Genomic DNA, 25587 nt, shown 5'->3' with positions numbered 1-25587 from the left:
GGCCCTCCCAGTTTCTCATGTGCCCACCCCTGCTCAGAAGCGCCCTAAGGGGGAGAAAAGTGATGAATCTAAGGTCCCATGACTGACAGGGACAGAAAGTATTAACATGTCACCATCAACGTTTGCTTCACAAGGTACTTATAAATGTGTTTGTTTCATGGCATTAGTGTTGTTTTGTTTTTGCCAACAAAGACTGGTTTGGTTTCTTTCAGGTGCACGTGCTCCAAGGTGATGCTGAGAGCTGATGTTTCACAAAAGAAAGACAGACAGATGGAAATGAAACTTATACCAAAGTCCACATGAGAGAAACTGCTTGACTTTTTTAATATTAGTTAGTTTACTTCAGTTCTAACAGAAAATAATGTGTTTCTGTTATTTTAGCCAACATGCACCTGCCTGCACCAATTACAAATGTGAAATGTAATACATATATGTATTACATCACTTATGTGCCAACGTGCTTCCATGGTATGATTCAATTCAATTCAATTTTATTTATATAGCGCCAAATCACAACAAAAGTCGCCTCAAGGCGCTTCATAGATACAGAGAAAAACCCAACAATCATATGACCCCCTATGAGCAGCACTTTGGTGACAGTGGGAAGGAAAAACTCCCTTTTAACAGGAAGAAACCTCCAGCAGAACCAGGCTCAGGGAGGGGCGGGGCCATCTGCTGTGATTGGTTGGGGTGAGAGAAGGAAGACAGGATAAAGACATGCTGTGGAAGAGAGACAGAGGTTAATAACAGATATGATTCAATGCAGAGAGGTCTGTTAATACATAGTGAGTGAAGAAGAAACACCCAGTGCATCATGGGAATCCCCAGCAGCCTACGTCTATTGCAGCATAACTAAGGGAGGATTCAGGGTCACCTGGTCCAGCCCTAACTATATGCTTTAGCAAAAAGGAAAGTTTGAAGCCTAATCTTGAAAGTAGAGATAGTGTCTGTCTCCTGAATCCAAACTGGAAGCTGGTTCCACAGAAGAGGGGCCTGAAAACTGAAGGCTCTGCCTCCCATTCTACTTTTAAATACTCTAGGAACAACAAGTAGGCCTGCAGAGCGAGAGCCAAGTGCTCTAATAGGGTGATATGGTACTACAAGGTCATTAAGATAAGATGGGGCCTGATTATTTAAGACCTATACTGATCTAATCTCTGGCTTAGGCAGCTGTCCCACTCCCATCCCCTCAGACCCACACTCCTGACACTGAACCAGCACCACTGATTTCTTAAGAAGTAAAATCTTTTGCCAAAAATGTGTCTAATTGCAGGAGGTTCCTTGGGAAATTGTCTTGGTCCTGCAGTCCTCTCTGGTGTCCTGTCACTGCTTGTTATTGTGTGTGTCTCTTTTCTCTGCACTCCTCCCTGCCTGGACAGTACTTCTCTCGGGTTCCTACGTACCTGCTGACAATCAACTCACCTGCTGCGCATCATCTTCATCTGATCGGTCACCACTTAAGGTGGCGGCTGAGTCGGATTCCTGCTGTTCACCTTGGACCCTTGTTGGGTGATGAGTGTGTTTGTGAGGAGCGTCAGCATGGAGTTTGATCTGGGACGTGCGAGTGACCGGCTCTGTGAACAGAAGAGTTTGCTTCCCTTTCCCTGGATCCCCTGGCGCCCCCTTCCTCTCACTACTGTATGTACAGAATCGGGGTTCTGTAAATAAACGCAGGTTGAGTTTGAGTCCTGCCATTTGCCTTGACAGATTTTTTTTTCATGTATTTTGTAATAATAATTCATTATAACTCACATAAACAGAGCATTTTTGGAAAGGTGTCTATTATATTTTGCACACTGCCTATGACAGATTGTTTTAGTTGGCTATACTTTGTTTGAAAAAATATTTAAGTAATATTTATCAATACTTAATGTTACAAATAAAAATGTTTAAGTTATAAAAATACTTTTTATAGATGACATTTCCAAAAAGTTAACGTATTTTTTTGTATTTGGTACCAATCAATGTAAAAAAAAAAATCTAATAATGTTATCATCATATACCCCTGCAAAAATATCTACTTACCTAAGTAGATATTGATCCATTTCTTTTAGGGCTGTCATGGTTTGCGGTATCCACGTTTTTTCACGGCGCCCCTACCCCTCAATGCTGGCACCGAGCAAGTTACACGGGGAAGATGAACTGTCTCATCCCAGTCACAGGTACACTGAAACACCGTCCGCAGATTTGTTTTTACTGTAAGTTTCGCAGCGTCGTATGAGCACATGCGCCTCAGCTCGTGAGTCTCGTGCCAGCGTATGGCACCGTTGATCTGTTTCGTCGCGGATGTCCTGCTACAACAGCGAAGTTGTGGTTAAAAAACAAAACGTCAACAAACCAATGTGCAAATCCTTCCTCGCGTGCGTGTGTGCGTGTGCACGCGCGCGGAGGGGAGGGGGGGCTCCAGCCAGTCAGACGCCAGCGACTGGAGCTGGAGGAGCGCGAGGTTGTATTCGCGTGCAGTGAAGCAGGAGGACGCGGAGGACCAGAGCCGATGTGTGCGGTGACAACTGAGCGAGTCCAGGCAGTGAACTAGTTCTCAGTCTTTAACGCCGGGAGAGCAAATCACTGATCGACGCCACTGCCTACAGCGCACCGAGTTTCAACCTCAGCTCACCGGAGCTTTCCTTAAGAAGGGCCCAGAAGTTCGCCGAGGGATGGATCGATCCCGGGGGTATCACCGCAACTGCTGCTGACACTCCTTCAGGGAAGTTTGAGGTGTTTGGAAACTACCGTGTGACTCTGTCCGGTACCATGCTGACACTTACGCAGAGTATGTAAAGTTATTCGTTAAATCCTGCAACTCTAACGAGAGTCTGCTCCCCCGGCTGCTTTGCAAAGTGTGAATAAGTGGTTTTATAGCGTGTGTGTGATTGTGCTCCTGAAGAGCTGCTACTTTCTTCATGCGCTGTTCTCATTTTTATGTCCAGCAGTTGCACTCCAGCGTATCTGTGCTCAGTGTGTGTATCAGTGTGGGTTATTCACGGTGCTGCTATGCAGACTGACTGGAGCCACGCTCAGACAGTTCCACTGTAACCCCAATTCTGAGGCCTGGACTGCATTCACAGAAAGAAACCTTTACAGCTCTGCACTTCTCCATCCAGAGGGACAACTTGTACTGAGCAGCAGATGTTACACAGCTTTATGTACTAACGTGGATTATTCAGAGACTGCTATGAAGACAGAGTGGAGCCACAGAAAACCTGCTTGTAAAACTGAAGTAATGCACACGATTGTGCAGTTGTCCGTGCAATGAAATAAGCTAACGGTGTATTCCTGAATGAAACACTGGGACCAAAAGTCTTTTTTGTGCAGTAGTGAAACACATTCTTCCAGGAGGTGAAGGCTCAGCTGATGCTCGCTCCTACACAGTGAAAGAACTGAAATGATTTACTGGACAACTTTTAAGATTTTGTAGTTCATGTACATTTCCAAATATCACCGTTTTTTGTGTTCAAATCCGATTTTACGTTACCTGTTTGTTACCCTAACTGTTGCAAAATGAAGAATCCCCTTCCTCTGAGTAATATGTGGAACAGACCTGATAACAAAGACCCACAGCAGGTCTCTGTGCCTAGCACTAACAAGAAGTTCAAGAGGAAGTCCCGCGAACCTAAAAGGTTTTTTAATGGCCCCGAGCCCGACAGGATGAACACCTACACAGTTGACGTGACTGATGCAGACTGGGTAGATGACGCCCATATGGAGTCGCATAATGTCCACAAGCTGGCTCCACTCAAGAGACACCTGATGATGTCACAAGAGCCGATGGCCAGTACCACGGGGATTCTGTCAGGATTAAAAGAAGACATGGCTGCAGCTCAGAGTGGTGGTGCCATAGATATGAGAATTGGCAGTAATGTGCCTGTTGATGCTTCCAAAGTTTCCCAGGTGCCCACCTCCTCATTCTCTAACCCAGAGATCTCCCACTGGCCCACCTCCATCTCCCAGCCTCTGTCCAGCAGACTAAAACTGGGCCTTCAGTCGATATTCCCTCCTTCAACATCAACCTGCAACTCAGCCAGTCACCAGGTGTTTTCCTTAGAGGCGCCTCCCGGCCAGTCTGCCGCCAGAGTCTCACAGTCCTCCGAGTGTCACGAACATATGGATCCACAGGTCCCTTCGCATAAGGTGAATATGTCCTTTCACATATAATCGTGTATAAAAGAATGTACACCCTCTTTAAATTCAAAGGTTTTAATTGCCAGTAAATAATAAACAGTCCTCTGGTCTTTAGCTGGTTTAAAACGATTTAAATGCAGCCACGGATAAACCAAAAGGGGTATTTTTCATCTGACCTCAAAATAAGCCAAAATACAGAAACAATGTGTGAACCACCAACTACAACCTTACCCAAGGACGTTTGGCATGTAGGCTGGGCTGAATCACCAAAGTGTTGATCAGTCGATGACCTGCTCTACCTCCTGAGCTACACTGAAGTGAAATGCTGTGGTGGGACCTTGGGAGAGCTGTGCATAATGTTTGCAACCCTCAGTGAACTGAAGCAAATGACCTCATTAATTGTCCAATCAACTGAAACTTGTTCAATGAAATGTGGCCAATCAAGTCATCGACTAACTTCTCCACATCATGTTCTTAGGGTTAAATTGTCAGACTTAAAAGCCATTTATGATTTCACAAAAATTCTCACCTTTTATAGATTAAGAGGACTCCTGGAAGAATTGAATATATATTTAATTGATTGATAAGTAATCAAATAAAAGGAAAAAACGTTTAAGATAGTCCACAATCCAAAGGTTGCTGCCAGAGTAAGTAGGAAATGCATCCTAGAGGGTAAGCTCAGTGATAGTGTGCTAACTCCAGGCCTAACCCCATGGCCCGTGTTTCACCAGGAGTCTCTGAGGAAGCGGATTGGGTTGAGTCCTGATGGATCTGGGCATCTTCCAGAAGTCAAAGCCATCCAGCAGACCAGGAGGCTGCTAGCAAACGCCAGGGAGAGGACCCGTGTCCATACCATCAGTGCTGCATTCGAGGCTCTGAGGAAACAGGTCAGACTCACACTTTATAATGTCCCTCTATGTACAAATATATGTTTTCTGATGGCTGGTTGACAGCCAGGTTCATCTTCTGAGAGACACACATCATCTCCCTAAAAAGAAACTCTGAAGGTGTCGCACCGACTCCTACGCTGACAGGATGAAAACCTGGGTAGATGAGTGACTGTCTGTCCACCATCCTAAAGTTTTCCTCAGCCTTTGTTTGCACTTTGTTTGTTTGCATTGTAGATTCTCACTGAAGGCATCAACACATGTGGAGTTATGCATTAAACCCAAAAGCTGTGAAATCTCTGCAAACATGTTTTAGATTTCAGATTCTTCCTCATATCCAGCCTTTGCTGTGATTCCTGCTCACTCTCTGCATCCTCTCCATGAGCTTCACGAGGTCGTCGCCTGGAATGGTTTCCAGCAGTCTGATGGGGTTCCCAGAGCTGCTGAGTCAGTTTCATCATAGCTCTTGATGTTGTTTCTCTTTACTTAGCTGATTGGTTCTTACCATAATATGAATTCTAACAGTTGTCAAACAGGCTGTCAGCTGTGCACCAACCTGACTGCTGCCAACACACCTGATGGTCCCAACTCCACAGGTGAACCCCGACAGGCTCACCTGTGAGGTGAATCCATGTCAGGTGGCTGTTTCATGAAGCTCACTGAGAGAAGACTAAGCACTGTGGACAAAGCGAAGCGCGGCTCAAATATAAGACATATTTAGACTTATTTCTTTAGTTACATGATTCCATATGTCCTGCTTCATATATTTGATGTCTTCAGTTTGTAAAGTAAAGCTTCTCCGTGTATATCTCTGAATCTATTTCACAATACATTACAACACGTGATGGCAGTTGTTTCAGTGTAGCTGTGTAACGGCGTAAACACCTTAACTACACTACTTATCACTGTCCCTCTGGAGGCTCCACTCTCTGCATTGTGAGGTCATATGTGGAGATTGATATTACTCACTTCCATTAATGGTGAAAAGGTTTGGAAGTGTGAAACCATGGTTTCCTTAAACCTCAAAGACTTAATCAAAATGTGGTTTTGTCTTTGGTACCACGTGATGAGCTAATACGTGATGCACTAACAACAGTAATAGAGGATAAGTCCATATGTTTCTCTTTGAAAACAGCACAACACTTTAGACAAACGAGAAGAGGCTAAAGGAGAATCATTTCCTTCTCTTTTCCTTCCTCCAACCACGGACCGTGCTCTAGGTGCCGTGTTACTCGTACGGGCAGAAGCTCTCCAAGCTGGCGATCCTACGTATAGCCTGCAATTACATCCTGTCTCTGGCTCAGCTCGCGGAGCTGGACTACAGTTCAGATCACAGCAGCGTGAGCTTCTCTCAGTGTGTTGAACAGTGCACACGGACCCTGCAGGCCGAGGGAAGGAGCAAGAAGAGGAAGGTGAGGTGGAACTCCCATAAACATGCATTTACAGTTAACTTTTATCACACACGTTCTTGAATGATTGGGCCCCATCATATGTTAAAGATACCACAGTACCACGTTATCCCAGAACAGCACATTGCAGGCTAACTTTGCTTCCTGTAGTTTCCAAAAGTTCGTGAACGTTTTGGAACAACTGTCATAAACTCACATTTTACAACACAGAAAGCAGGTGAAACGTGAGAAAATGTGCCAGTTTAAGAAAAGTGTTTGATGGCAGCAACGCTTCTCAGAGAACGTTTGGAGATGTTGTTGAAGAGTGTTTGATTGCTGACAGGAGCAGGACGCGCACTCAAATGTTTTCTCTCAGCTTACTGTAGAGAAGCATCAAGAAAGATAAGCGAGACTAAAACTCAAAGCTGTGTAGAACAGTTTGCTGCTGAACAGCTTCACTCTGTTTGTTTTAGGCTACATGGGAGCACACGTTGGTCTAAAACCTGTATCTGCCCTCCAGCTTCGATGGTGCTTTTCCATCAAAGTGTCATAGATGAAGACTTTTAAACGAGGGCTGCAGAACAGTTTTAATGAGCTGTGGTCAAACGATGACAGCAGCCTTTCTGCATCATGTTCACATGTCGCTCGTTTGCATGAGCGCTTGCTGCGTGTTCACAGAGACGTCCATGACAGAACGATGTCTACACCTGAGGATCATCCAGGACTGACTCGCAGCCTTATGTAACTTACCTGTTGCCAGTTAATCTGGTTAGCTGCTAAATGTTCCTCCAGCTGTTTCTTGTGGCACCACTTACTTTGTTCCTCCCGTTGCAGCTTTTGCACTGGTTCTTAGCATCTTTCTGCTCTGCCTGAGCACTCACGTGACTTTGTATAATGTGCCTCATTCACCTGCTCAAGCTAGCACTTTTTCCTAAGTGCTTTCTGTCTAACATTTACCCACATTTGTACTCTGATAGATTAGGGTTAGTATTCTGCTCCAGGATATTTGGCATGCACACTGGAACAGCAAGCTTCCAATTAGATGACACAGTCTACCTCCTGAGCTTCTAAAACATGCTTCCATCAAAGTGAGCTCATTTTTTAGGAAATAGTAAAATGTCTCAATTTAAACAGTTTATTTAACAGTTTTCTGTAAAATATGGCGTCATGAGATTTGCAAACCATCGCATTCTGTTCTTATATATGTTTGAGACAGCATCCCAACATTTAGAGAATCAGGTTGGTAGAACTGTAGCTGTCAGGCTGCTGTGGACAGAGCCACCAGTGTGGACTCAGGAGACGACACCCACTCTGCTGACTGGCTAATGACTTTCCTTATTAAAGCCAATAGTTAGCAGTATAACTAATCATTCATGTGTTATGCTGCTGTAGGCTTAGGCTGCAGAGACTCCAACGATTCTTTTCACCTGTTTCTACTCCTCAGGTGTTTTTACATCAGCGCTCCATGTCACTCAGTTCTGTCTCCCAGTTTGTGTTTTGCATTCTCCATGGGGTCCAATATTTTTTACATTTCTTTATTCAGTTCTTCTTTCTTTGTGTTTTTTATACTTCAATTGCTTTTGTTTGGTTTGTGGTGGTCTGCGAGCAGACACAGTGTAAGAGGATTTTAGGGGATTTAACAAAAGTACTGCATGAACTGTTTAAGGCTGCCAGACAGAAGCAGCAGGCTACAGATGTTTGTTTCAATACAAACACATAAAATACACATAAGCTTTTTAAGTGATATTTTTAAGACATGACATGTATGATGCTGAGAAACTAAAAGGTAAATGGCCTGTATTTGTATAGCGCTTTACTAGTACCTAAGGACCCCAAAGTGCTTTACACCACATTCACACACTGGTGATGGCAGCTACATTGTAGCCACAGCCACCCTGGGGCGCACTGACAGAGGCGAGGCTGCCGGACACTGGCGCCACCGGGCCCTCTGACCACCACCAGTAGGCAACGGGTGAAGTGTCTTGCCCAAGGACACAACGACCGAGACTGTCAGAGCCGGGGCTCGAACCGGCAACCTTCCGATTACAAGGTGAACTCCCAACTCTTGAGCCACTATTATCAGGAAGTCCTAAAAACTCCCTGAAACTTAAAGGTCTTAAATAATCAGGCCCCATCTGATCTTAATGACCTTGTAGTACCATATCACCCTATTAGAGCACTTCGCTCTCGCTCTGCAGGCCTACTTGTTGTTCCTAGAGTATTTAAAAGTAGAATGGGAGGCAGAGCCTTCAGTTTTCAGGCCCCTCTTCTGTGGAACCAGCTTCCAGTTTGGATTCAGGAGACAGACACTATCTCTACTTTCAAGATCAGGCTTCAAACTTTCCTTTTTGCTAAAGCATATAGTTAGGGCTGGACCAGGCTGCCGGGGCTTCCCAGAATGGGAACAAACACTCAGCGGATTTTCAGATCATCCACCCCAACCAATCACAGCAGATGGCCCCGCCCCTCCCTGAGCCTGGTTCTGCTGGAGGTTTCTTCCTGTTAAAAGGGAGTTTTTCCTTCCCACTGTCGCCAAAGTGCTGCTCATAGGGGGTCATCTGATTGTTGGGGTTTCCTTTGTATTAATGCATGGTCTACCTTACAGTGTAAAGCGCCTTGAGGCGACTGTTGATGTGTGTAAATACATTTGAATTGAATTTCTCAAATTGAAGATAAAAGTCTGAACTTCCATCACATCATTGTTTGATCCAGGTGTGACTGTGTTGGTGTACAGGGGACTTTAGTAGATGGTGTAAAATCTACATTACTGTGTATTCCTCCCCCTACTCCCAGCCGGTCGTGCCAGATGGCTCCGCCTCCATCAGCCTGTTTCTTCCTGTTAAAAGGGAGGAAACCGCTGCTCATAGGGGGTCATCTGAGTTTGGGCATTTTCTCTGTTTTCTGTTATTTATTATTGGGTTCCAGTATAAAGTGCCTCGAGGTCACTGTTGATGTGCTGTATAAATAAAACCAAATTGGACAAATGTATATAAAGTGAAGTAATCTTAGTCCTCATATAGTCCTGTGATTGGAGGAGTACAGTGGTTGTGACATTGAGTGCTCAGACATAATTAGCAAGAGAATAAAAAGTTTGAAACACAGAAATATTTTAGAAGTAACTTAAAGCTACTTTGGCTGCTTCCTTTTCACAAGGGTTTGATTTGTCAGTGTTTTCACACCCTTCCTGAAACAAATCCAGAGGGCTGCTGTGTATTTATACAGTCAGGCCATAAGTGTTTGGACTTGGTCATTTTGCTTCTGTAGACCAACACAACTAAGTTTAAATCAAACAATCAAAATGTGTAGAAAGTTCAGAATTTCACCTTTAATTCAAGACATTTAACAAAAGCATTGCATACTTTGTCTATTTTATATGCAGATATATTGAACCTTTGAACAGTATCAAAGAAAAAGTACCGTATTTTCACGACCATAAGGCGCACTTAAAAGTCTTAGATTTTCTTCAAAAAGTACGGCGCGCCCTATAGCGCAGTGCGCCCTGTGTGTTGTAAGGAGGACGTAGTAGAGAACACCATGAGAACGCTAAAGGGTGAAGTGTGGGCGCAACCCTGAAAATGGCAACGAGACACGCTTATGAAGCACAGTTTAAACTGAAGGCCATCAGCTACGCGGAGGAACATGGAAATCGAGCAGCGGCGAGAGAATTTAAGATTAACGAATCGATGGTTCGCAAATGGAGGAAGCTGGAAAACAAGCTCCGGCAGGTCAAGAAAACGCAGCTGAGTTTCCGCGGACATAAGGCGAGGTGGCCCGAGTTGGAGGAAAGACTCGAGCGGTGGATCATCGAGCAAAGAACGAGCGGGAGAAGCGTTTCGACGGTCACCATTCGGCTAAAAGCAGTTTCACTTTCACTTTTTATGAAACGGTGCCATTTTTCCATCCGGACCAGGACTACGGTAGCGCAGCAACTTCCAGCGGATTATAAGGAAAAGCTGGCCATCTTCCGCTCCTACTGCAGCAAACACATCGGCGACAAAAACATCCAGCCCAGCCACATCACAAACATGGACGAGGTCCCGCTCACTTTTGACATCCCGGTGAGTCACACTGTGGAGAAGAAGGGGACCAGCACGGTAGCGATACGCACAACGGGGCACGAAAAGTCTTCTTTTACTGTTGTGCTTGGCTGCCATGCTAATGGACAGAAACTGCCGCCTATGGTGATTTTTAAGAGAAAGACTTTGCCTAAAGAGAAGTTTCCAGCAGGAATCATCATTAAGGCAAATGAAAAGGGCTGGATGGATGAGGAAATGATGAAAGAGTGGCTGAGGGAGGTGTATGTAAGGAGACCAGGTGGTTTTTTCCACGCATCACCATCGCTGTTGATCTGTGACTCTATGCGTGCCCATCTCACAGCCGATGTGAAAAAAAACTTGTGAAACAAATGAACTGTGAGCTTGCTGTCATTCCGGGAGGCCTGACAAAGGAGCTCCAACCGCTGGACATCGGTGTGAACCGCCCGTTCAAAGTAAGGCTGCGAGCGGCCTGGGAGCGATGGATGACCGATGGAGACCACAGTTTCACTAAGAGTGGAAGGCAGCGCCGGGCGAGTTACGCCACAATTTGCGAATGGATTGTAGATGCTTGGGCTAACATGTCTGCTGGCACTGTTGTTCGAGCTTTCGCAAAAGCCGGCATCATTTCCGAGGAGCCGCACGGCACGGAAAGTGACTCTGACGGTGAAGACAGTGAACCTGGCATGTTTGATGGAGATTTAGCGCAGCTGTTAAATTCAGACACAGATGAGGACTTCGATGGGTTTGATTGATGATAAAAATGTGAGTACCAAACTTCGTTTTGCTCCTGCTTTATTTTTAAATACGCACACTTGTATGCTTGTGTGTTGTTGATGATGACGATTACTGGTAATAAAAATGTGAGTAAGGTACCGAACTCAGGTTTGCTCCCGCTTTATTTTTAAATACGCATACGGTACTTGTATGCGCCCTATGGTCCAGTGCGCCTTATGTGTGTGTTAAATACAGTAATGGCACACATAACTGAGACTGCGCCTTTTAGTACAGTGCGCCTTATGGTCGTGAAAATACGGTAGGACAAAGATGGCGTCCAACTATTGAGCAACTGAAATGTGCCCGTCAAATATCTGCTTTCAAACGTCCTCCTTAGGTCTCCAGAGCTCACAGAGCAGAGCTGATGCTGAAACGTGCTGAACGTATCAATTCAAAAACTTTAACCCTTTAAAATAAATGTGAACTTTGTATTTTGTATGAAAGGTGTTGCACTTTTTATTTACATGTTGCGTAGCGTTACACATTTTTGTTGAACCACAGAGTCGGTGGACTCTTACTTCTGCACTTCACACTAATCGAGTCACGTTGCTCTTTTAGATGTAAACGAGTTTAGAGCTTTTTCCCTGCTGGCTAGCTTTTTTGTGCTGTGTGTGTGTGTGTGTGTGTGTGTGTGTGTCTACATGTGCGTGTTCTGTAAACCCCAGACACCAGATGTTTAGAGTGAAGGGGAAGTAAAGCTGGCGCCATAAAGGGCAGAGGGCAGTGAGAAGGCACGCGAACTGAAACCACACACACACACACACACACACACACACACACACACACACACACACACACACACACTTGGCACATTCCCCAGCAGTCTCTCTAACACATTCCCGTGCTCTGCCTCTCCGGGCCATCTGCTCCAACATACTTTGAAACAAGGAGGGGAAAAAACACAGTCATCATCAGCTTGTCAGACAGCAGCAGCTGGTGGAAAGACAGGGTAGGGGGTAGTGGTGTGTGTGTGTGTGTGTGTGTGTGTGTGTGTGCTTTTCTCAGAGCCTCTGAGTCTGTATACACGTTTAGCAGGAAAAAAACCTTTTTGTTTCATTGGCTCTGAGGTCACACATACTCAGGACAAAGAAGACTGAACAAAAACAGGTTTGAACTGCCGCTGTGCCGTTTCATATCTTAAAAATATAAAATAAAAAGCTTTGTTTGTATGCAACAAAGAGCCTGCAGTAGCAACCCTCCAATGGTAGGCCAGTTTGCGGGTCACTCATCATACAGGACAAACCTAATAAACTGGAAACCATCAAGCAACCGCTTCAATGGTGAAGCCTCTGTACTTGCACCATGCTGTATCTGTATCCATATATGAAAAGCAGAGAGCACAAAACATTACACATTCACTGAAGAGGCCACTTTGTACTACTGTGGGTGAGACTGGTTATACACACTACCATTAACCTTCTCAGGTGTGTGTAATTTGGCTGCATCTTTGTTTCTGTTGCTGGGAGAATGTTTACAACAGCTTCATAAAATCACTGAATAATTCTAATTACAAGGTTGTTATTTACTTTCTAACAAATAGTTTTGAGGAGACAGAAGTAAAATTAACAATATTTTCTCACTATATCAGTATTTCTAAATATCGATAAGGTTTCATGTAGATCACATGATGTTTGTTACCTAATGCTGATTTCCTGTTGTTACTTGGTGGCACTATGAGGGCGGCCTAATATTTGCCAGACTCTCAGTAAGCATCAGATTTTATAGTGGTTGCTATGCATGCGTTTTTGTTATAGCTGCATATCAGCCAGCACAGTGGACGCCAGTCCTTCATCTCTGCTTACTATTGGCCACTCATGGGTAGTTTGTTTTACTCAAAACCAAGATGGTGGACAGAAAGTCATAAATGCTGAAGGTCTGTGGAATATCTCGTAAATCCTCCTAAAGCTGGGAGCAAAAGTCTGTGTCCGTGTTGAATCTAGCTTCTATAATACACAACAAAACACAGTGTTTATATGTTTGTGTGTTTCACATCACTCGGAAAAAGTTCTGTATAGTGGATGTTTATCACCTACTGTTGATGGCATGTTGCCACTGGGTGGTACTATTAATGTGACATAATACTGGCGCGTGGATGTACACTGTCCAGTCTTGATGAAAGTGTAAACATGACGACATCAGAGATGTGAGGGCATGAAACCTGTAACAGGGATAGATGCATCAAAACATGTCAAAGTATTGGCTAATTAAAATATTAACGAAACATCCAGGACTCCTGCAAGTTTCCATATTTAATCATATTTACAAAAATATAACCAGGGACCCTGGTCACTTTTCATGGAAACGTCACGACAGCGAGGTCACCGGGTCAGACTTTGGAGGTCTGCAAGTGGGTTCAAGTAAAGTTATTAAAAACCAGCAGTAAAGAAATCAAACCATTGGAGAGCATTAAAACCATGAGGCATTTATGACAGCAGGCACAGAATATACATTATATAAGAGGTCACAAAGTAACAATGAGGCGGTGAAGTTGTCATTTCTAAATGGGATGCAAGGGTTATTTGTTACATCTCGAGCATCACCAGGCTGTGCAAATAAATGTGCATATTCCTGGTAAATTCCTGTATAACAGGAAAATAGTGTTTTGTATTCATATCGCCACTGTTAAGTGTTTACGTGTTTGGAAAACCTCAAAACAAATTACTGAATCGTCACAGCTGTCTTTGGTCTGAATCCCACTTACACAAATTAAGGTGGGATTTCCTCGAGGTCCCAACATCCCTCATCAACGTTCAAACAGCGCTATGCAGCAAATAAGTGAGGTACGAGTACAAGTTGGTATGTTGGTTGGCTGTAGCTCAGGTGGTAGAGCAGGTCAGCTACTGACTGGAAGGTTATGGGTTTGATCCAGGCTCCCGTCCATCCATCTTCTTCCGCTTATCCGGGGCTGGGTCGTGGGGGCAGCAGCCCAAGCAGAGAAGCCCAGACTTCCCTCTCCCCAGCCACCTCCTCCAGCTTATCCGGGGAACACCAAGGCGTTCCCAGGCCAGCCGAGAAATATGGGCCCTGGGGCCTCCTCCTGGTGGGACATGCCTGGAACACCTCACCCAGGAGGCGCCCAGGAGGCATCCTTGTCAGATCCCTGAACCACCTCAACTGGTTTGGGCTCCCACTAATCTGCATGCCAAATATGCTTGGGGAAGATACTACCCCCCAGTTGCTCTCTGATGCATCCATCGTGAATGTTAGCTAAACAGCACTGAAAGAAGAAAGTGCTGGTGTGACTGGGTGAATGTGGCGTGTTGCATAGAGCGCGTTGAGTCCTCCAGGAGAGCAGAAAAGTGCAGAGCCATCAGTCCAGTTACCATGTAAATACTAATACATTTAGATTATTCTGTGACAGTTTAGTTAAGCAATGATTCTCTGCAACTTTTCACTCTGAGTATCAGAAGAAGGTCATTTTGTTGCTACATGAAAAATAATAACACTGCCCAGCTGATGGCAGATGGCCCCGCCCCTCGCTGAGCCTGGTTCTGCCGGAGGTTTCTTCCATAGGGGGTCGTATGATTGTTGAGTTTTCCTCTGCATGTGTTATTGTAGGGTCTACCTTACAGTACAGAGGTGACTGTTGTTATGAGTTGGCGCTGTATAAATAATATCGGATTGAAGATCATCTTCTCGTCTTATCTTCCATTCACAATCACTTTTTGTCCTGCATAGGTTTAGATCTAAATGAACGCTTTCCTCATCACATGCTTCCTCATGCAGCACACACAATAAACGCATTCCTTTATTAACTGAAATGATTTTATTTTGGCAGGTTGGAAGAATGCCCGAGGATGTTTGATGTTTTGAGACTACTGCTACCAGAATCACCTCTTCCCACTGCACGATCACACAGCCAGCCTCAGGCCACACTCTACTGTTGCACTGTGTAGAACGAAAAAAGCATGAAACAGTAGCATTTACTGTAAAAACAAAGAGGCTCATGTCATTCAGATTCAATTTAGATTTCCTGAGAAATAGCTGATAATGTTTCCTGGTGGACAGAAGGATGATCAGGATGACACCTAAGAATTAATAATAGATAGTAGTGTTTACAAGTATGTGAACAATGATCATCCTAACTTTGCTTAATTTACCCGACATGGCAGTTACCTAAATATTTAACCAATAATATGACAATGTTTACATAAATCTAGGTTTCTTTGCTACTCTCTGTTCTGTATATCAATTTAAGCAACATTACTAAACATCTTGATTTCTTGTATGGATTCAACATTAAATGTAAACGATGCTAAAACTAAGGTACAAATCCTAAGGTGAGAGAAAGTATGAATGAAAGGCCATACAGATTTGGAATTAAAATAAATACCTTCAATAAATAAATGATATATTCCAACCCCACTGAAGTGTTCTTACATTCATTTTTCTGTCCCATATTTACGGAGCCCTGCAGGGGACATGGGAGAAAAAAAATTAAGACGGACTTTTGCGAGATCTCGCAAAACTAACTCGGGATCTCGCAAAAGTTTCATACATCTCCGAAAACGTCGGAGCACTTTTGCATATGTGATGTCTTGTAAACCGAGCAGATATCTGACGTTTACACAACTACATTCACGCCTCAAAATATCTTAAAAGTGTATTTTGTGACGCAGAAAGAGTAATATTACAACTAAGTAGCTGCCGCCATTGTTGGAATTCAACTTTTGCGAGATCTCGCAAAAGTCCGTCTTAATTTTTTTCCTCCCATGTCCCCTGCGGGGCTCCGTACATATTCTGTCACAGCTCCTCCTCTTTGGTTTTTATCTGTAGTTTTCATGGACTCTGTGATTTTTCACTTTCAGTCTGTCAGGAACAGCTGTGCAACATAAATAGTTCTGAATAAAAAAAAATCAGATAAATGAAGACGTCTTAAATAAAATAAAATCTTTGTCCATGTGCAAATGTGGATGGTAGCGCGTCTATAGTCAGAAGCTCTGCAGCCCATCAGGGTCCACACACAGAGGTCGCTGTCAAAAGCTTGAATTGTACCTTTCTACAAATCTGGGCCGGGGCAATGGTGAGTTCCCAGTCAGAAATCTTGACGTATGGGCTCAAATTGTGGTCATAAATATTTTGTACTTGTAAATTAGGATTTGTGTGTGTAAACAAGATTTGTGTGTGGACTTAGCCAAAAAATATGTGTGAAACTCTGCACTCAAGTTTCAAGTTACAAGTACGAATTTTGACCCAGTTTTTCTTCCTTTCATCTGATTGGCCAATGTCATGTCAATCACAAATGTAACTATCCAATCAGAGAACAGGTGGGTTTGGCTATTGGAGGGGTGCTTTATGGAGTCCACACACAAATCTATTTTACACATATGAATCCTAATTTACAAGTACAAAATATTTATGACCACAATCTGAGCCCACGCTGATGGGATCAATCAAGTATCCTTCTATAGATCTACGAATGACTTAAAATTAGAGTAAGAACCGCAAACTCATTATGAAAGTGTCACAGATGAAGAGAATCCACAGACGTCTGTACCACTAAACACTAAAGAAGCTGCCCCCTGCTAGGAAACGATGCTAATGTGAAACAGCAGGACAAACGTACAGAAAACATTTATTAATGGTGTCGTTTATCTGTTGTATTATTTTTCTCAAATACATTTGAAAAACAAACAAAGTCAGGTGACTGGATGTGTGAGCCGTTTCCAGGCATCGTTTAATCCACCGCAGGCAGCAGCTTTCATCCATGTCTGCGAGGTTTCCTTCCATATCAGTACATTTATTATTTACACCCTTTTTCAATATTTGGTATTCATACAAACATTTAAAATATAAACCAAGTTGAGTTAAACTTTATTAAACTGTAGATTCATACATTCGCTCCACATCACAGTAATCAGAATTTTGCCCTTACATGATAAATGTTCCATCTAAAACTTTTCATGTTTACTTATTTCATATTTGTTGCTACGCTGCATAAGAAAAGATGCAGAAAGGGCCCTTCATGAGAAGATTTGGTGCTGTAACAACATACAAATATGAAATAAATGATTCCTCATAGAATTGTTTTTATTTCGTTTCCATAAAAGCAGAAATAGAACACGACCACATCCAGTCCAGGTGCCGCTCTGGTTGGAGGATGTTGAGCAGAAACCCTTGGTCAACATTGGAAACATTAAAAGTCAGTGTGGGGGGAGACGTGTGCCCGTCATCGGACTGCGCACACATCCAGAATACAGAACTTGGCTCTACAAGTAGGGCAGGGAACCCTGCTGGACAACCACGTCTCCGGTGTCTGCTCGTCTAGACGGCTGGCGAACCATCGACCCAGACACAACAGACACCACATGGGTCTGCAGTGACACTGCTGGCAGTCTGAATCGTCATCATCGGTCTCTGTAGCAGACAGGAATCACACAGGCGTAGTTACACGAGCACATATGAACCCACCCAAAAAACGATCAGCGTAGTTTTACCTGCTTCGTGGCAAAGCGTGACCAGTTTGGCGTTTGCTGGAACCTGCATGCAGCCGATACAGGGCTCTAACTCCTGTGTACGCACACAGCACATGCTGACTGACTGACTCATCTCATCTCAGCACTGGACACAATTTGATGAATGCAGCAGTGTGTACCTGTCCGTGGGGGAGGGCGTACGGCTGATTGAGGTCCACCTGAGCCTTGAACGTTTCCAAAAAGAGTTCACCGAGCGTTCGATGGATCACCACATTAGGAGAGTTTCTGATGGGAGCCCGGAGCTTCTCCCGGAGCTCTGCGTACTCCGCAGAGTTGAGCCTGGAACGAGTTGGAAAGACGATTTGATTTCTCTTTGTTTTGACACGAGACGTTTTGTCGAGACAACACATACTTGATATTGAATGGTGTGACAGCAGGGTTAATGCTGTCAACTCTCAGGGTCAGGATCTCTGTGGGCGAGGCTGAATCCGGACTCAGGTGGTGCTGTGTGGACTCTGTCACTGTGACGTGGCAATCGCTCTGCAGGGCCATGTAAATGTGATACGTGGTCACCTAGAAGCAGACAAAGAGGGTCAGATGTGCCTGAGCAGACAAAGTCTAGCTGCAGCTCATGCGCACAAGTCAGCAGTTGGATTCTTGTTGAAATGCAGCAAAGTTACCAAGTCCCTGTTCTATAAATAACCAACATTAAAAAAACGAAACATATTAAGATGCAGGATAACAGAAAACCAGTGAAGATGCTCTAAAAATATTTATGTACCAAAATTATTACATGAAAAGCTCAGAATGGATTTGTCTAGTTGGTCAGTTAATCATCACAATGATTAGAGCCCACAGGAAGCCCACGGCCGTCGCTCTGTGTCCTTGTAGCTCAGGTCTGCGTTTGTTTGTTCGCCGTGCACAGAATCACTTTTCCATGGTCAGACCGCAAGTGTGACAGCGTTACCGCGACAACCTTACTGCGACAACGTTACCGCGACAGCGTTACTACGACAACGTTACCGCGACAACGTTACTACGACAGCGTTACTACGACAGCGTTACCGCGACAGCGTTACCGCGACAACGTTACCGCGACAACGTTACTACGACAGCGTTACCGCGACAACGTTACTACGACAGCGTTACCGCGACAACGTTACTGCGACAACGTTACCGCGTCAGCGTTACTGCGACAACGTTACCGCGACAACGTTACTGCGACAACGTTACCGCGTCAGCGTTACTGCGACAGCGTTACCGCGACAGCGTTACTGCGACAGCGTTACTACGACAACGTTACCGCGACAACGTTACTGCGACAGCGTTACTGCGACAACATTACTGCGACAGCGTTACTGCGACAACATTACTGCGACAGCGTTACCCCGACAACGTTACTGCGACAGCGTTACCGCGACAACGTTACCGCGACAGCGTTGCTACAACAACATTACTGCGACAGCGTTACCCCGACAACGTTACCGCGACAGCATTACCGCAACAACGTGCAACCAATCTGCAATTTTCCCGTCTCTGAAATGGTTGCCTTGGAGACGAAGAGTGCAGGGAAACAATGGCAATAATAAATATCATCAGTTTTCAACTGAACGGGGTCAAGGTTCCTTCTAGTACGTCTGTGATAACGGTTCCTAACTGTGACGGATCTCACATCAGCTGCGAGCCCTTTAACCACAGACTTTATAAAAGCAGAAACAAACGGACGCTTTGTTTCATTTATGATCAACAGTCTATCAGAAACAGTCATTTACACGTTTCTCTCTGATGATAGCGAGAAGAGGCTGAAAAAAAAGATGTTTATGATGTAAGGGTCATTTTTCTGATAGGACTTTCTGTGGACTGTTGTCCTGACAACTGAGACTCGTAGGAAAGCACAGGATCAGGATTTCTCAGAGTTTCTCTGCAGTGCGTGAAACTAGAGTTGTGCAGTTATAATGCCAAAGAAAAGCTATACGCATATTTATTAACACTCACCTTTAACACCCAGGTGTCAGTGACGATGACTCGAGCTCCCGGTGCTCCTGTAGCAAACTTATCTATGTGTCTGAACTCAGTGTTGATGCTGACTGCCACAGAGCCCCAGCTGGAGAAAGGGGGCTGCACATGGGCCTGCAGCACCTTACTGATTGGATGATTGTACCAGCGACGCCGGGACCAGTAGAAGACAATTATCCAGCTGACCGACTGGAGGCAGAGAGACAGAAGGAGAAACGCTCTCCAGTTGTCACCAACCTGGAGAAACAACAACACAAGAGATCACTGCTTCAGGTTCATGATCAAGAGAGTTTGAACCACTAAACCTAAACAAAAGACGACAACAACAAAATGACTCCAACATGTTTGCTTATTGGCTCCTGTGTTCTGGTTATTCCTACAGATTACATTATGGAAAACTGTCTTCTTTTTTCAATTCATCAAATGTGCTACTCTGCAAACAAAGCCATTTCCTGCATAAATTCAAACTTTTCTACCCCACAGAGTCATGAAACCCTCGTGGAAATGTGATGCCTCATAAGGTTTTCTTCCCAGCTACAGCAGCTGGACCCAGAGACGGGGAAGCTGCACCAGGAACGAGTCGGCTAAAAGGCTGTAGGCATAAGCAGTCCTTTAACAGTGTGCACGTGTGGGCCCTGCATGCCACAGCCCACAGCTTACTCTGATCAACAAGGCAGAAATCAAACACACAATCAGTGGAAAATGCACCGTTTGTCACGCACAGTTACATCACTTTCACCCAAGCGCTGTAGCAGAGCGTGGGTACGTGTTGCAGTAAAAGAGATGGACGATGATGAGAACAGAGCAGCTCGTAACCACGAGAGGAGCCGTTTCTTCTGTTTGGAAGAGTTTTGGTTTAAATAAATAACAGATGCTGCGCCGCCATCTGCTGGTCAGCCTGCTTCTCTGTCAGACTTTCACCAGCATCATTACCAGTGAGCTAACGCGGATAAAGAAGAATGTGTACTGCGAATGCTAACGATCCATTCTCTGACTTTGCTTAAAAACAGTGGTGAGCATTAGATCGAACCTGAAAGGATAAAAGTTAATGACCGACTCCAAAGCCCTGTGTCGTGGGTTTTTACTTAACTGATTTTGTTCTTTTGATAATGTTTTATATGAGCCAGTGTAAACTCATAGCACGGCTCACTCTCCAAATGCACCGCCTGTTCTCCAGGATCTACATCAGCATAAATGTGTTTCCTTAAGTACACAACAGAGGGCGTGGCCCCGTGCAGGCTGCAGGCAGAGAGCACCAGCCAACCCACCTGGTAAATGTTAACCAGGTTTTTTTCTGGAGCAGCGACACACATTCCCATGTAGTAACCTGCAGAGAGAAGACACAATATAGCATCAGACAAACACGAACCTGCTCCATGTTTATCAGGTACACAAACATCACAGGCCCCTCCACGGAGCAACAAACCAAGACCAGGTCAGACGACACCGTGACTGTCCTCTGCTCGGGGCTCTCGTATATAAAACCCGTGTCTACGGACAAGCACTGATTTAAAAGCTCAAAATCAAAGTGTTATCGCTCCCACGGGCGTGTCCTCCATCATTACTGACCTGTGCGTGGATTTAAAGTACAAATTATTCACTTATTTAAACTGTTCTAATCTTTTCTTAATGCCTCATTTTTTTACCCATGGTTCCAAAATGTTATAATGGTGACACTGGTTCTAACACCCACTGTGTGCGTGACGTGATTGCGGGGAACAGAGTGCTCTTCTACCTGTGTGACAGTGACGAGTTTACCTAAAGGCAGCGCGGAGTGGACCACGATGGTGATGCTGGTCCTTCTGATGTGATACTGGATGAAGCCCACGTCCTCGCTGCCCAGCCACGACGAGAACAGGTTCTGGATGGTGAGGCCGGCCGAGCGGAACTCATTGGGCGTGAACACGAAACAGAAGGAGAGGACCACGTAAGCCAGAGTAAACGACAGCTCCGGGCTCTCCATACTACTGCCAAGGTCCGAGTATATTTACCTCACTTCCGCATACGTTTTCTTCTTCGTCGTCTTTTCTTTTCTTCGACGCTTTTTCAAAATGCCGTTTTCAAACACCGGGTTGAGCCATTACCGCCCCCTACCGGCTTAAAGAAGACGAACCGAAAGTCTGGTCTGCCTATCACACATAATGCTCTTCACTTCAGCTTCAGCTCATCTGTAAAGGGAAAATCTTCTAGAAGTGCGTTTGTGAGGCCACAGTCTCGGGTCTAATTCTAGGTTAGAGTCAGCGCAGGCCGGGAGAAAGATCTTCCGCACCAAACTTGCTGGGTCAGGGTTACTCTTGACTGGTACCAGGGTGGCTGGTCCGTCCCCGCTGGTCCTCTCACCTTTGGCCGTGGTAAAAGTTTATTTATATATCGCACATTTCACTGACAGATGTCACAAAGTGCTTCACAAAAGAGATAACAAAAAACAATATACAATACTTCGGTCCTCCCTCCTCCTCCTGGGATAGGCGCACAGATGTCTCCTAGATGTGTGGCCTCAGGTATTTGGTACTCTTGGGGGCTGCCACATATCATGTAATATATGTAACTACCAGTGTTGGGTAAGTTACTTTAAATTAGTAACTTAGTTACATTACTAGTTACTTCTATCAAAAGTAACTCAGTTACTTCAAGTTACTCGTTACTTTCAAAGTAACTAGTTACTAGGGAAAGTAACTTTGGTTTTACTCAGACTTCTCTTGTTAATGTGTTGCTTCTGTAACTGGATACCCAGCCAGACTACCAGTCTTCTAGCTTGCTTACTTGCCACAGTGCACTGTGCCACCTACCAACAGAAAGGAAAAGATAATGTGCATATTTCCACGAGAGAAATCCCACGCCTGGACCGTCATTGACTGCTGCCATGATTCTAGCCTACGTCACAGCGTCATGTGCGCTTTTTACATCCAACACAAAAACTGCAGTCGTGGTGCTTTCGATTGTACTCAGAACTCGGAAATTCTGCCTTCTGAATAGGAAGATGCAGGTAACATCAGGCTGCAGATGAGCTGCATACAGAGCTGGACTGGGACAAAAAATCGGCCCGGGCGTTTTGACTAGAGACCGGCCGCCATTATAGGAAAAATCATAAAGCCTTTGAATGAAAACAAACACTGTTGTGACAGTGATGTACACTGTTCTGATGGTATATATGCATCAATCTATCAATCGTTTGTTGTAAGATTCAGATAATTATTTTTTAAAAGCGAGACATTTTAAATGAGAATAAGAAAGAAAAGTATTTCTTTGTGCCCCCCTCTCCCTGTTAATGCCCTACCTGCCCCCCTGGCAACACTTTGCTAGATCCGCCCCTGCACAGTTACCAGCTGTCAGCTACGTAGAAAAGGATCCTGGTGTTATTTGTCTCTCAGAAACAGTTCATAACTTCAACTCATTCATGTCACCTAAAAGGTAAACCTGTTTCTCCATCACAGCTCTGATGATTCAGTAAGGACATCTCCTGGTTTCATCTTCATGTTTCCCTCTCACCACATCTCCAAACCGACATCATGACCAGCAGCTTTACAGCTGTGGCTCCAGCAAACATCAGCTGATACTAGAAATTAATATTAAATAAATTCCAACAACAGCTGATCAAGCTTAAACGTGCTGCTGTTGTTTAGCGCGACATCTGCTGGTTTCTTCTTTCTGGCTCAAAGTGGGCGATAAATAAACAAGAGAGAAAAGCCGATCAGCTGATCATTGATCAGTTTCATGATTGAAGTAGAAACAGGAGAGGGAGGGGGGAGAATGAGAGGAGAAGAGACAGCTGTGCAGCATAAACACAGAGTAACTCCAGCTTTGTGTCTTTTTCATTGTAGCTGAAGTCCAGGACAAACTGTTCTCCTTTTCACCTCAATAAGAAACGCGTAATATTTTCTCTGAATACGGGACGATTCCGTTTTTTACGGCAACTCTACTAACTAACCTTATGAATAAAATAAAGTTCAACATCAGTAACATCATAGCACCCACCCAGCTGTATAGAAACTCGTACCCAGCACAATGAAAATAAACTCCACCTAAACTTGGTTCATATCTGACCCAGACAGACTGCAGGTCATAACTTCTTACCTGAAGTTCAGTTCTCCTGACACTCGGACCGGCGGCCGCCTCGGGGCTCTCCTCCTGCCTCCGATCTCCCTCATCCACCTGCTGGCCTCCACCACTTGCTGATGTTACTGAATCTGTGGAAGCTCTGTGGAGCCTGTCTAAATCCCAGTAACGATTAACGCGTTCCTGATTTTGGCATAATAACTAGTTACCGTGCTCGTTACCACAATAATAACGTAGTTATTAACGTAGTTAACTAGTCCCTACACTGGTAATAACACAGAAATGAATAAATAAGCAGAAAAGATTCAAATGAACAAGATGAGCCTACTGAGATTCTGTACAGCTGCTCTTTGTCAAAGGAAATGTTAATGAGTTTATTTCACTACAACTAAGGAGGCAAGCCCGACTCCTGAAATTCAACCCCCCATCATAATTCCCCCCTCCACCAAACTTTACACCTGGCACAGTGCAATCAGAGAAGTAACGCTCTGTTGGCAATCACCAAAGCCAAAGTCCAGAGAACAGGCCTCCACTAGACGGCAGCATGCTTTACATCACAGCATCCAACACTTTGCATTGTGGTTGGTCATGTAGGGCTTGTATGCACACAATCTGCAGTTGAGAAAAGGTGATAATAATCAGTATATGTTATTGCAATACCGCATATCACAACATTTCTGAAGCTGCAAATGTGTCGTTTAGTGAGTGAAGTATGGTGAGAATGTCGTATCCTGGGGTCTGTGTTGATTTATACCTGTAGTGAGTTAAGACAGAGATGTGAACGTACTAACGAGTGAAGAAAACATGTTGAGGATGGAGGACAGTTAGTGAATCAGGAAATACAGAGGATTGATGAAGAGGAGGGCAGCTGTGAAGAGGATGAGTTGGTACCTGTGTAGTATGGAACAAATTGTTTGTCACAAGCTTAGAGAGTGAGAGGATGCCCGAGGAACGGATTTGTACGTATTTATTTCCAGGAACAAGGGTGATGTGCAGAGCTCAGATAGGATCGAGTTGTTGAAGCTGGGTTAAGAAGAGAGGAGACTCTCATTCTTTCTCGGCATGAAGCCCAACTGCTGGTTGCTGTGTTGATGGACACAGATGAAGTCAGCGTCCATAGACCGTGATGTTTGAAGACAATACTGAGATCTGTAGTGAGGCAGGAGGTAGATGAGAGAACGGAAAGTTGGCGGTCAGTGAAAACAAGACAGAATGTGTGTAAATGTGAGGCAGGTATAACAGTGACGTCATACAGTGCTTACGAGACGGCAGCGAGACCTGCGATGATGCATGGCTTTGAGATGGTGCACTAATAACAACCAGGATGGATGATTAGAAATGTATTCCTGTCATTGAGTAGTCTGAACTGTTGTTGTTCTCGGTCCTGACTTCATTTGTGCGAACAACAACAGGAGGGGTTAGTAAAGAAATGATTTGTGCTTCTCGTCCATCGAGAGTACAGGGAACAGAATCAAAAGTAAAAGAAAATCACTTTTGCTTCTGTCTTCAGGTCCTGTGTTGGTTGTTCTGCAGTTTGAACTACTGAAATAAAGTCACAAAGCACAGAAATGAATTCAGCTGAATGAGATAAGGAGCATCAAATGGTTTTCATGGTGCACTTAGTCCAGTTCCAGTCTGATAAACTGACAACAGCAATGAAAAGAAGCACGAGCACATGAACATGCAAACACAAACTGATTTATTCAGGTATATAAAACACAGGTAAAAGAAATATTTCTGAAAATAAGAGCATTTTGTTTTTAAATTAATTATCATTTCATTCATTTGACACATTTCAAACATATGTGAGCGAGAAGTTCTAACCAGTGTTGTCCCAGTGTGTCTGACTGGGGTTTATGTTGCACCTGCTTCATGGTGCCCCTCATGTCTA

The 25587-nt window shown here is 44.4% G+C and overlaps 2 protein-coding genes and 1 long non-coding RNA gene across 6 annotated transcripts; 1 reads left to right on the top strand and 2 right to left on the bottom strand.

Annotated features, from left to right (window-relative positions):
• Nucleotides 1-656: 656 nt before the first annotated feature.
• Nucleotides 657-2369, bottom strand: LOC146637997 (uncharacterized). Its single transcript, XR_014906412.1, has 3 exons — nt 2026-2369; nt 1423-1658; nt 657-720 (listed from the first exon to the last, which is right to left on the bottom strand). It is a non-coding gene; the product is annotated as an uncharacterized LOC146637997 (long non-coding RNA).
• atoh8 (atonal bHLH transcription factor 8) lies at nt 2134-15676 on the top strand. Of its 3 annotated transcripts, none has more exons than XM_085359573.1 (4): nt 2134-2773; nt 2931-4131; nt 4854-5009; nt 6230-6953. In XM_085359573.1, exons 2-4 carry the CDS (start codon nt 3502-3504, stop codon nt 6479-6481), a joined length of 1038 nt encoding a protein of 345 aa, XP_085215699.1. In that variant the 5' UTR covers nt 2134-2773; nt 2931-3501; the 3' UTR covers nt 6482-6953. The 3 variants fall into 3 exon arrangements, with proteins under 3 accessions (XP_085215699.1, XP_085215691.1, XP_085215707.1); XM_085359581.1 differs by adding an exon at nt 14987-15676 and having other exon boundaries at nt 2136-4131; nt 6230-6421; XM_085359565.1 differs by having other exon boundaries at nt 2134-4131.
• A 1307-nt stretch (nt 15677-16983) lies between these two features.
• LOC146637995 (E3 ubiquitin-protein ligase TM129-like) lies at nt 16984-21630 on the bottom strand. 2 transcript variants are annotated; one of them, XM_085365364.1, is made up of 7 exons: nt 21399-21630; nt 20909-20967; nt 19620-19877; nt 18037-18197; nt 17804-17963; nt 17646-17718; nt 16984-17565 (listed from the first exon to the last, which is right to left on the bottom strand). In XM_085365364.1, the coding sequence occupies exons 1-7, from the start codon at nt 21601-21603 to the stop codon at nt 17378-17380; spliced, it is 1104 nt and encodes a 367-aa protein (XP_085221490.1). In that variant the 5' UTR covers nt 21604-21630; the 3' UTR covers nt 16984-17377. The 2 variants fall into 2 exon arrangements, with proteins under 2 accessions (XP_085221490.1, XP_085221498.1); XM_085365372.1 differs by lacking the exon at nt 17646-17718 and having other exon boundaries at nt 17406-17565.
• Between the last annotated feature and the right edge of the window lie 3957 nt (nt 21631-25587).

This window comes from Diplotaxodon limnothrissa, linkage group LG2 (genome assembly GCF_057381915.1).
Source record: "Diplotaxodon limnothrissa isolate DT_005_m linkage group LG2, D_limnothrissa_male_GT1.1, whole genome shotgun sequence".
NCBI lineage: Eukaryota > Metazoa > Chordata > Actinopteri > Cichliformes > Cichlidae > Diplotaxodon > Diplotaxodon limnothrissa.
Note: the sequence above shows the minus strand (reverse complement) of the source record. Positions and strands in the feature narration are given on the sequence as shown.